Below are 12037 nucleotides of genomic sequence, written 5' to 3'. Positions count from 1 at the left end.
GGAGTTGGTGTGTTCTCCCTGTGTCTGCGTGGGTTTCCTGAGGTGCTCCGGTTTCCTCCCACAGTCCAAAAACACACGTTGCAGGTGGATTGGCGACTCTAAAGTGTCCGTAGGTGTGAGTGTGTGAGTGAATGTGTCTGTGTTGCCCTGTGAAGGACTGGCGTCCCCTACAGTGTGTATTCCCGCCTTGCGCCCGATGATTCCAGGTAGGCTCTGGACCCACCGCGACCCTAAATTGGATAAGCAGTTACAGATAATGGATGGATGGATGGATTCAAAGTTGACAGAAGAGGAGATATATTGTGAAAAATCACGTTCACTGCACATGCTTGTTATTGTGTGTATCTGGATCCTCCCACACTACAAACTGCACTGTAAAACCTAACTGCACTTCTTAATGAAACAATAAAGTTAGCGTGACATAAATGATACAGAAATGTGGGATCACTCAAGCCGACTGAGCCAATACAACTCAAAAATGGATAATAAAAACATACACATTCCTTTTTGGAGTGTGTTGAGTAAAGGTGAATTTATTCAGTTAAGTCATAACGACTGAGTGAACTGAGTTTTTTGGGGGTTTTTTCTCCGCAAGGGGGCGTGTCTGTGATGAAATATGGGCGAGTACCAAACTTTGAAGCAGAAAAGGGTAACGTGGACACGTGCTGATGCTGATTATCCAGCACACAGTTATACACATTTAAACTCACACAAGTACACTAATACACTTCAAGTTCCACCTTAAATGCTCCCGCTATTACACCAACAGCAGAACAAAGACTGAACTTATGAAAGAATTGACCAGTGTGTGTGGGGGCACACACTCGCTGAGCACAAATGAGTACACAGAATACCCCCCCCCCCAATCCTCTCACCGGTCGTGTTTTGATTACATTAGGTTTGTTTAGTTTTGGTCCGCTCGTTTATTGCCGCGTGTTGTCGTGCGCTCGTGTCAAATGCTACAACACCTTTTCTTATTGTCACTCAGTCCACCTTAAAATCTCCTGTTGAGCTTCTGTTTACGTGTGACGCATCTCTCCTGATTGACTGGACACAGTCTGGCGACGGTAATCTTTTGAGAGCTCCAGAACACAACCCAACCCATCATGCACTGCGCTCAGAATTGAAATGTAAAGGATCCGTTTAGGCAAAGTAAGGGAAGTTTGAATTTGATGAGTAAAACTCACATGTTTCTCATTGGCTACTGGCACCATTTATTTGTATATGGGCGTGGCTTTCCCATCACTCACCATGATCCTGTTATTTTAACTCAGTTGTTTGAGTTATTAAATGTAATCGGTTTTAGGTGATCTGTTTACGCATTCCATTTGAGTTCACTTAAACTGTTAGCTTTTACAGAGTGTGAAATACGTCATTCCTGTCTTATTTGTGTGGGCTGCCTTACTTTAGTGGGATAAAATAAGCTGTTTTGATTGTGCTCCACTTCTGACGGCAAGTGGGAAGGAGTTGCCACGCCTCCTTGCTTTATTGTCTCTAGTCACAGTGCTGGACCTGCATTTTTTTAAAAAAACCTATCTGGATTCCTACAGAGAGTATACTGTATATTTCAGCCACTAGATGGCCATCTACTTCCATTTTTACTAGGGGAAAAGAACACCATTCATTTTCTGTAACCACTCTTAAGAGGGCCACATTGGGTCCTAAGACTACCTCAAACCATCAGATGCAAGGCAGTAATACACACACAACACATCACATGGCATCATACACTTACCCTTTTATAACAGTGGGCAATTTCACACAGCGAATACACCTTCCAAATTGTGTTTTTAATATATGGGAGATAAACAGAGCATCTGGAGAAAACCCACGTAGATACAGGGAGAATACATCTCACAGACAGTGACTCGAAGTGGGGAATGGACCCAGACTCTGGAGCTGTTACCTACTCTTCTACCACCACCACATTTAGCATGAAAGCCTCCACTTTCTACAACGCTGCCTGTTGCTCCACTACCTCCACCTCCACAAAACCCCTTTTATCTCATCTTTCTTAATGACCTAACCCTCCAACTCCTCCATCACATTGTTTATTTCTTGTCCTATACTGTGTACCCTTCAACCTTACCTTCTCAACAGCCTACTCTGCTCTTTTCTCCTCCTCCTACATTACCAACAAAACTCCTCGTCCTCATCCTCGCACTTATCAACTGCAACATCCTGTTCATTCCTACTATACCAACTTCACCACCAACTCCTCCACCTCCACCTCCACCTCCTCCACCTTCTCACCGTGCTGTGTTAGTATGAGTGGATCCTACACAGCAGTGCTGCTGGAATTCTCTAAACACTCTTCCCACTTACTGTCCACTCTAGACGTGTACAACCTTGTAGATGAATATTGGTCTTTTATGTTAAGACCAAGGTGGGTTAGGGAACATTTGTGTTCTTTGCTGCACTAGCAGCCTCTACTTTTCTGGAAAAGGCTTTACTCTAGATGTTGACACCTTTCTGTTTGGATATGATTACATTCCACCACAAGAATATTAGTGAAGCTGTGTACTGATGCTGAATTCATTCATTCATTGTCTGCAACTACTTATCCAATTCAGGGTTGCATTGGGTCCAAAGCCTAATTGGAATCAGTGGGCGCAAGGTAGGAACACACACTGGAGGGGGTGCCAGTCCTTGGCAGGGTAACACACACTCACACATTCACTCTCACGCACACCTACAGACACTTCTGAGTAGCCAATATATCTACCAACTTTTGTTTTTGGACCAAAGGAGGAAACCCATGCTGACATGGGGAGAACACACCAAACTCTTCACTGTCACACAGAGCTTGACTAGAATCCACAACCCCAGGACCTGGGAGCTGTATGACAGTGACATTACCAGTTGCGCCACTGTGCCACTCCTAATATAAATGATTAGTTCAAATCATCCCAAACGTACTTATGTCATCAATTAAATGTTATCAATTTTTCTTCACCCCTCTAACTGGCATTTGACATCGTCGCATTTCATTTCCTGCTATTCTGTGGAGATTATCCGCCATGTAAACTCTGTGTACCGTGGTGTCTAGAAACATTTTGACATAGTGTAGCACTCAATATAAAAAAAAAACCTCAAAATATTGTTTTTCCACCTCTATTCCGACAAAGCCTGCATTCCTGTTTTGGGATTGGCCGGTAATGAATTCCCAAACTGGCCCAGAACCAATCAGGTCGCAGGAGGGCGGGACGTATCTGAAATCGTGTGGGTTTAGATAACACTATCTACGTCATGTGACCGAACTTTGGTCCAATGGTGGAGCCCTAAGAGCGGAGTCTGTAAATAAAACCAAGAGCAGAACCGCGAAGAGCTCCGAGTCCCTCACCGAGAGTGTCTGGTCGCTGAGAACACAGGAACAGGACCAGAACATCGGGGTGAACCGACACCTGCACTTCGGGACGAAAAGGGGACGTTTAATTTGGTGCTGAAAAAGCTACCCGAAGCTCCACCGCCGAAAGGAGCCGAGAAGAGACGAACATCATGAGTGTCCTCGCGCAGCGAACCACTCGCTTTCGCGCCCTTTTCGCGGCTGGTTAACCGTTAAGAATAAAAATTAGTTTTGCGGGGGACTGTGACGGACGTTAGACGGTTTTTTTGGCGATAGGGCTGGCTGACTTCTTTATAAAATGCCCGTGAGGAACCGATACAATCTTGTGGACGATGTGGCTGACTCCCGGGTCCCACTTCACAACGACGAAGCTTTTCAGCACGGAATACACTTCCAAGCCAAGGTAACGTTAACGTTAAAGGGCAAGTCCACCGACGGCTTATAATTTATGCTTAGATTTGTCTGTGCTTTTCTGAAACATTCGTGCGCACAGTTTTTTTTAAATCATATATAATTCTCAGTTAAGTAGTGATTTATAAAAATCTAGTACAAGAAGTGACACATATACAACTTTTTCCTAATGTCATATGCGAACGTCTGTGCACTCCTGGGAAAATGACATTTTGATATGGCAAATTATATCCCTCTCAGTACTCTCAGTCAGAGTCCGTTATTTTTACGAAACTAACACGTACACCTGTACCTTCTTTCAGCATGTGTGGATCTATATCTACAATTAATCTCCACCTCTGTTACGTTACCTCCTGTGCCACTTGCTTGCTGCTCGAAAGCCCTGCGCTGCAAGTTAACAGGATTTGTTCCGTATGTTTATGGCGTCACAAACCGTGGCTGTCTGTATCTGCCCATTTTATAGTGTCTCTTAAGCACTGCAGTTTCAGAGCAGATTTGGCAGCCATGGACGCTCACTGTTTATTTCTGTCATGATATGACTTTATTAAAAAAAATCCCAAAACCCCACATGGACATGCTAACAAGATTTAACCCTTGATATTCACTGGAGGGTGTATTTACAACATTCTCCACAGGAAAATTAATGCTACCGTTTCTGCATAACTTGCGTTGTGCATATTCTGCAGTATTTTTGTTCTATGTTATGAGTGTAGTTTAACAGACATCTGTGCCACGCAGTATTTTCCATTTCTCGTCAGCTGCAACAGCCTCATATCACTTGCAGAATGAAAGTACAGCACTTCAAACACCAAACACAGTTACATTTGGAGTAAAAAGGAATATTGGGTGAACTGAAATTGTCAGTGAGACTTTCCTTTGAGATGCCCTGCATGTTATCTGGGTTCCTGGACTTACATTTGCTTTAACTTTTAATTTGCCACAAACCATAGCATGATATTCTTGTTCATGTGTAAGGAGTAGCTTACAGGCTTTTAGGATGATTTATTCAATATGTGGGTTTTTAGTGTTTTCTACACGTAGCCTTGGCTACACTGACAGCCAGCAAAGTGAAGTTTAACCCAGTATGTATTTTAACATTTTATATAGGTAATCCAACACACACACACACACATGGATACAGATGGACTGTGAACCCTTATGTTTCATTCACATACTCACATAAAAGAAAATTCATTCTCTCAGACTAGGCTTATTCCAGTGTATATTATTCTGTGTTACCTTCTCTATGCATTTTATAACTAGACCAATTTAAAAAGAAGGTCCAGTCTGTGTCTGAAATGTTGTAACAGTAGAGGTCACTTGAATACCACAGGCCTTTTATGTAGGTATAATTTAGCTATTACAATGTGATTAGAGGTAGAATTTAAAACAGGCTGTTCCCAAGTGCCCCACTGTGTGGGCCTTCTGTATAAGAAGATGGACGATGCTGGCTGAGATCTGTACCACACAGAAGATTAAAAAAGAAAGTTAATAACAACATTGCTTAAAAGAATTTTTTATCTTCGTTCCCCACTGAGAGAGAGAGAGTACATAGACTCTTGTATGATATCAGATCAGGGCTAATCATTAATAAACATGGCACACTGTGACAGAACTCTTAACACAAAACACCGGCAAGATTTTGAAACCCAGCCAGCTGCACATTAGCCATATTAAAAAAGCATGTTTGTGTAGGCATATTTTTCTACAGTGAGACTTCACTATGGAGAAGTGATTATGAAGCAGCATAAGACTTACAGAAGCTAGGCAAAACCGCTAGACTTTAAGGAAGGCTTATTCCAGTAGGTTTTATCTATTATAAAAGCTACATCTGACATACGACCTGTGTCAGAGGGGATTGGGTGGTAGTGTGATATTTTTTTGGGTGAGGTGACTTTGTTGGGTGAATTAAATTTTTCTTTGTAGCTCTGTGTGTATCACAGTAACATGATGCTGATGATATGATATTTGTTATACTTAAGGGCACTGGGAAGTGCGTACTTGTTCAACTAGCCTGACTTAGCAGTGTTATGTCACTGTTACAAACACTGAGCTACAAAGTCTGTCATATCATGTCAGAAAGTGTCTGGAGAACCTGATGTCAGAAATATATCAGTGTCACATGATATTATATAAAATTTGAAGATGCATGAGAGGTGATGCCTATTACAAGAAATGTTTATTAAAGCTTAGGTTTGTCTGTGCCTACCGCTCAGCTCAAGTGCCTGGGGTCCTGGGTTCAATTCCTGTCTGAGGGGAGTTTATGTGTTACCTGTGTTTGTGAGGCTTTCCTTTCGAATACTCCAGTTTCCTCCCACAGTCCAAAAAAATGCAAATTTGCAGGTGGATTAAAGATGCAGAATTGCCCACTAGTAGGAGTGTGTTAGTGAGCTTCCCAGCCACTGGGGCTACATCTGCTGGTGTGCTTCTAGTGCTTGTCCTTAGTGTGGATGAATGGCTGGGTTGTGACAGGATGGCAACTGGTGTAAAACCTTTGCCAAGTCCATTATGCAGACTGTGTTTGACCCTTAGCAGGAGCACCAGAAAAATTTGACATAAAGGGCTTATGTCTGCATCATGTATTTTTTAATACCCCATGCCCACTGCATGGTCTGCTTTACTATTATGTAAATTTAGTACGTGGAACTGGACACTAAAACGTGATGTATAAAACTTGCAGAGTGCAGACTGGCCAAGGACACTTGTCAGTTATGACAAAATGCAGACATCCAACACAAAATAGTCATTTGTAAAATCTCTAAGTTACAGTAGAGACCACATTGGTCCACAAGTTCGTTGGATTTATGGTTGATGAAAGCATCCAAAAGTTGGACGGTGTGGGAAAGTAAGTAAATAAATAAAAAAACTCTTCTGATCAGTTTAAATTGATGCACAGAGCGGTGTTCAGTCCCAAACATCATGAAACAACCCTTAACAGTACTACTGCCATTGGTGAGGTTTCCAAAGCCTTTGGTTCCCATTAGAGACCATGTTTTATGATGTCTTCAGCTACATTTTGGTGGAAGCCATTGTAGTGGAAAACCTACGAGATTCAAAGGATCAGTAGTGTACAGTCGAGTAGAGTAGGTGCCATGCAGTGGAAAAGCACCATTAGTGGCACACAGACCAAGAATGTAAAGTGATACACAAATCATGTGCAAAGACCCCACTGTTAAATGTACACTGTACAGAATAAACTGGAAGCCAGGTTGTCAGTGTCTTAATATAATGCAGATTATTTTGCTGGTTACTGCTGCTAAACCGAGTCTGTACTGTTCGATGTTCACATACACTGATATTAGTGCTGAGTACCTTGCTTTTTATAAATCTCCAGATGTTGCTGAGTGCCTGGGGAACCTCTAAGCCAGATATTTTCAGCAACCTAAGGGGCCTTATATAGCTCAAATTTGCGATGGAGGATTAACTTGGAGACGTCTTCTGTGCAAAAGCAGCATTAGCTGCCTGCTCGGCTTTGCCTCCTTTAAAGTTTTATCACAGGGAGAAATTGCAGTTCCGTGCTGATCCAAGGCCAGTCTCGCTTTGCCGGAGGTTATACTTAAAACATTTCGAGTAAGGGAAGATCATGCTGGATCTGTTTAAAATTGTATTTGTCCTGCAGACCTCAGAAGTATCATCCTAAAAGTGACTGAACACTGTCCTGTTTATAGATAAAACAGTCTAAAATGCATGATAATAGTGACTTGACTAGTTAAGACTCCGTTCCCACATACCCCCATATCCCAAAACAAGAAAGATATGGTATTATGGGAGATCCTCTGAATGTAGTCTTCAGCTGACAGAATGAGGCTATGCTTTTCCTTTCTTCTCAAGGACAAGGCTTTTGACTCAACCACTATTTAGCCTTAACTTGACAGTGTGCTTTATGTCAGGGCCTTTGTTGGTCCTTAACAAAGTGGTAAAATAGATTTATTTTTAAAAGTTTGCTGTCATGGCATGAATTGTCTGAAGGTCTCTTATTTTGAAATATTAGAGGTATTACTTTCTAACTTGAGACATACAACTGAATAGAAAAGGCTCTGTGTGTTATATAAGGGGTGTAACAGTGCATTGTGACATTTTGATATCTCAGTGCAGAGCTGTGACTGTGCAGCTCTGAAAAAATATTCAGCTGATAGTGGTTCTGGAGTTAGAAGCTGACCACTGACATAAGATCTGATGAAGTTGATCAAGGGGTTTCATTTATCCATATCTGCTTTGGATTTTGGTTATTTGGAAGAAGGTAGACATTAAACATTTGCATGTTGTGTATGTGTTATGTTGACACCCACTACCGTATGTGTGTCTAAAATTTATATTTATATATTTGTTTTACAGTATGTTGGTAGTCTGGATGTCCCAAGACCCAATAGTCGTATGGAGATTGTTGCTGCTATGAGGAGAATCAGAGTAAGTATATACCTCTAGTAGGACTTTGTGTGCTGTGTTGTAGATACACAAATTATTCTCTGAACGTAACATACTGCATAAATAATATGCAAGCTACACCTTATAATTATGATTTATTCTGCTACTTTAAGTGCATTGTGGACACATTAACTGTGCATGTACAGCTTGTGTATAGTCTTCACAGAATAGATTAAATCACATGGAACGTGGTAAGGTCACCATGCATTAAACTAAATATCATGTATAGGGCCTCCCAGTATTGGTTTGCAGCAATAGAACTGAATTCTCTGGAGTGATGCCACTCCATTAAATAGCTTTGGGTTAAGTTGGACTGGTGTTTTTGATTCAGAACTCATCCAACCTCAGCATATCACAGCAATATTCCCACATCTAGTGTAAAGCATTCCCAGAAGAGTGAATGCTGTTAATTCATATAATGCATTTACCCAATCAGCAGAGAAACTAGACATGAAGACGTAAGAATGATTTGAATGTAGATATTCAAGTGCAGTGAGGTTCAGCTGTATTGTATTCACATGTAAACATTGACATGTCTGCAAAACATCCAGTTGTGTGTAGGGCTGCGTATCGTAGCAGCTTGTATGTTATCAATCCCTCTATTTCTGAATCACAATTAGAAGTTTTTCCTACACCATCTTTTAAATAGGTGAAAGTTACTGTTCAAAGTTTACTGCAAAATACCCTGAATCTACTACAAAACATGGATTGACAGCTATAATGAGCATGGAACTGGGATACTCATTGGGACTAAAATGGAATTGGGACTTTTGGCTTTTTTTTTGTGTTCTCCCTGAATGTTTTTGTGTTTTATTATCATGTCAAAAATAATGCATTTATGTAATTGCTAAATAATTTTCTTTCTATTAATGAAATCAGTCATTCACAAAAAGAAACACTTGACAGTTATTTGGGACTGAAGAATGCATATTAACAGGGGCATATTCTACTTTTTTCCACACAAGTGAACACAGATCTGGGGTCTTAAGAAATGTCTGTGACATGCTTTGGACAAAATACTCCAAGGATCAAACACAACAGCACCATTTGTGGGTTAGTGAGCTCCAGGTCCCCAAATGCATTTGCTAATGAATAAAAAATGTGTTTTTTAAATAATATGTCCCCTTAAATTATAAATACAACATATAAATGTGAAATATACTTCTTTTTTATTCCATAATTCTGGCCATTTATTCCTCACTTTGCTCACCATTAGCTTTGGTTGCCCTAGTGGCCAGTGCATATTGCTAGCCCTGGGCATTACTCTTTGACAGCTTAATACAGTTAATGGGTGTTTGCTGTATGTGTAGTTTTATTTTTGAGAATCCATATTCAGCACACAGCATAATGAGGAGTAAAAGAGATTACAATACAATAGACACAAATTATAATCTCTGCTGAGAATAGAGTGGCCCTAGTTTTGGGCTCTGTCCAGTAGGGAACCTTATGGAAGCAGAAATGTTCTGAAAATGTCTCTTTCTGTAAGCCTAAAAAGTATGAGATTTATGAGTGTGTCTGTGTACTCATATCTCTATATCTTTATATCCTTTTCTCCTTTTCCATGTTTCTTTCTCTTGGAGTTCAGAATAAAGGACATCTCTGTCTGTTAATTAGATTGGATTTGCTGCTTGATCGCATGTCTCTGGAGCAGGAATTGCTGTGTGTGTGTGTTGCTTGTTAGCTTCAAAGAGGATGACAGAATATCAGAAGGCCTTGGGTCTGGGATTTCTCCTACACCTCTGTACCTTTTATGCCTTTCCTATGCTTCATCTATTTTTATCAAGGAACATGGTCAATAAGAGTTATGTTATTACTGGTAATAACAGTATTGTTCACAGTATTGTATCTTATCATCTAAGTTCTGTTTAGAATGAAATCTCTAGTTCTAGATCTCTAATGCTCTAGTAAGCATTATCACATACATTAAAAAGCATAAATAAGATTGGCAAATATAGCCATAAAACATTAATAGGCCTTATACAGTTTTGGTTGTTGTGTGTCTTTAATATGGTTTCAGTAATTTTTTCCACTTACAAACGCAAATATATTTGTCATATTTAATATTCACACTTTCAGCACATTTTTCAGTAAGATTTTACTGTACCGTGGTTTTGTTGCTGCTGGAGATAACTGCAACATTTCAAGGTCTGTGAAAATGAAGAAAACAGCCTAAGCCCAAATTGTTTGCAGGCCTCAGATTTGCTTAATTTAATGATGTTTAATGATGTTTGTCTCTGCTGATGTTTTCTAGGTTACTGAGATCCCTCTGAGAAAATGTGTGCCTTGCACATTTTTTAAGCTTGTGCCTGTCCTGTTCTTAAACAACAGGGGCTTATGAAAGTGTGTATCTGGTATCAAACGTTTGGCCTGTCCCTCCAGTCCTCCCTCTTTCTCAATTTCTTACTTTCTGTTGCTTTAATTATTGGTGGGTAAATGAGGTCTTTTGAGCTCATTGGAACGCAGTGGAAGTATTTTAGGTATGCAGAGAAGCTTCTGAATTTCAACTCCTCTGGGTGTGTGTGTGTGTGTGTGTGTGTCTCTGCACAGTGATCTGAATGCTCAAACAGTGCGAAAAAGTTCTGCAGCACAGACAGACCCAATATTTATGCCTATGAAGGTAATAGAAAAATATTGTAAAAATGTTAAAAATTATGTATAAAACTCCAATGCTATTGGATGGAGTTCCATTGCTCCACAGTTTAGAGTGAAGCCTTATTTCGTTGGTGTTATGCATGACTATATTGGGTTAGGTGAACATTTAGAAAAGCATTAAATGGAATTTCATTATTGCTTGCACTAGGGCAATACTTCAATATCAATATATTTCACAATGTAAACGTTTAAATAACACTGACATGATTACACATGGGTGGCACGGTGGAGCAGCAGGTAGTGTCGCAGTCACACAGCTCCATGGACTTGGAGGTTGTGGGTTCAATTCCTGCTCCGGGTGATTATCTGTGAGGAGTCTGGTCTGTTCTTCCCGTGTCCGTGTGGGTTTCCTCTGGGTGCTCTGGATTCCTCCCACAGTCCAAAAACACACGTTGGTAGGTGGATTGGTGACTCAAAAGTGTCCGTAGGTGTGTGTGTGTGTGTCTGTGTTGCTCTGTGAAGGACTTGCGCCCCCTCCAGGGTGCACCTTGCGCCCAATGATTCCAGGTAAGCTCTGGACCCACCGCGACCCTGACCTGGATAAGCGCTTACAGATTATGAATGAATGAATGATTACACATTTTCAATACTTAAGTATTTATAATTTACAGCATCACTGACTGATGTACATTACAGGGCACTGCCATCAGTTCATTGCACTCTGTTCTTGGCAGATTTTCTGTGGCATTTTTATTGTTCATATCGGTATTGGAATTATATTGTATTGACTGAAATTAAGAACTATATTGTGATATAAATTTGTCATATCATCCAGCTCTAGCTTGCACTAGTATTTGGGGCTAATTTAATGTGAAATTTGAAAGTCTATGCCTGATTTCTATGTCATGATAGTGATAGGAACTAGACAACAAAACTATATACATATAGTTTATACATATTTTTGATTACGGTACAATAATGTTAAAATATGGTTAACAACATGTTTGCAACATCTCCGTCATCAGGCAGGATTTTCATAATCATTTCATGTGGGAAGCTTTTTGTGAGGAGCTTTTAGAGATGTTGAAGTCTGGTTACTAACATCAGAACTGTGAACAATTCTGTGTAAGTTTCTCTAGAACAGAGCATTTCACATCAAAGTACTCTAAACGTCTCTTTAATTATGCAGAAAGTTTGCAAAACTGGTGGAAAACCTTTTTAAAGTTTCTTACCGGTTTCTCAGAAACATGAGTAAACAGACGG

General features: G+C 40.3%; 1 protein-coding gene across 1 annotated transcript in view; it reads left to right on the top strand.

Moving 5' to 3' along the window:
• Positions 1-3366: 3366 nt before the first annotated feature.
• The window catches only part of si:dkey-34e4.1 (carboxyl-terminal PDZ ligand of neuronal nitric oxide synthase protein), a 55032-nt gene continuing 46361 nt past the window's right edge, over positions 3367-12037 (top strand). The window contains exons 1-2 of the mRNA XM_066661039.1: positions 3367-3749; positions 8093-8164. Coding sequence (XP_066517136.1) covers positions 3645-3749; positions 8093-8164 — 177 coding nt within the window. The 5' untranslated portion in view covers positions 3367-3644. The remainder of the gene's footprint in view (positions 3750-8092; positions 8165-12037) is intronic.

The sequence above is a fragment of the Hoplias malabaricus genome, chromosome 2 (genome assembly GCF_029633855.1).
Source record: "Hoplias malabaricus isolate fHopMal1 chromosome 2, fHopMal1.hap1, whole genome shotgun sequence".
NCBI classification, from domain to species: domain Eukaryota; kingdom Metazoa; phylum Chordata; class Actinopteri; order Characiformes; family Erythrinidae; genus Hoplias; species Hoplias malabaricus.
This window is presented reverse-complemented; position numbering and strand designations above follow the sequence as displayed.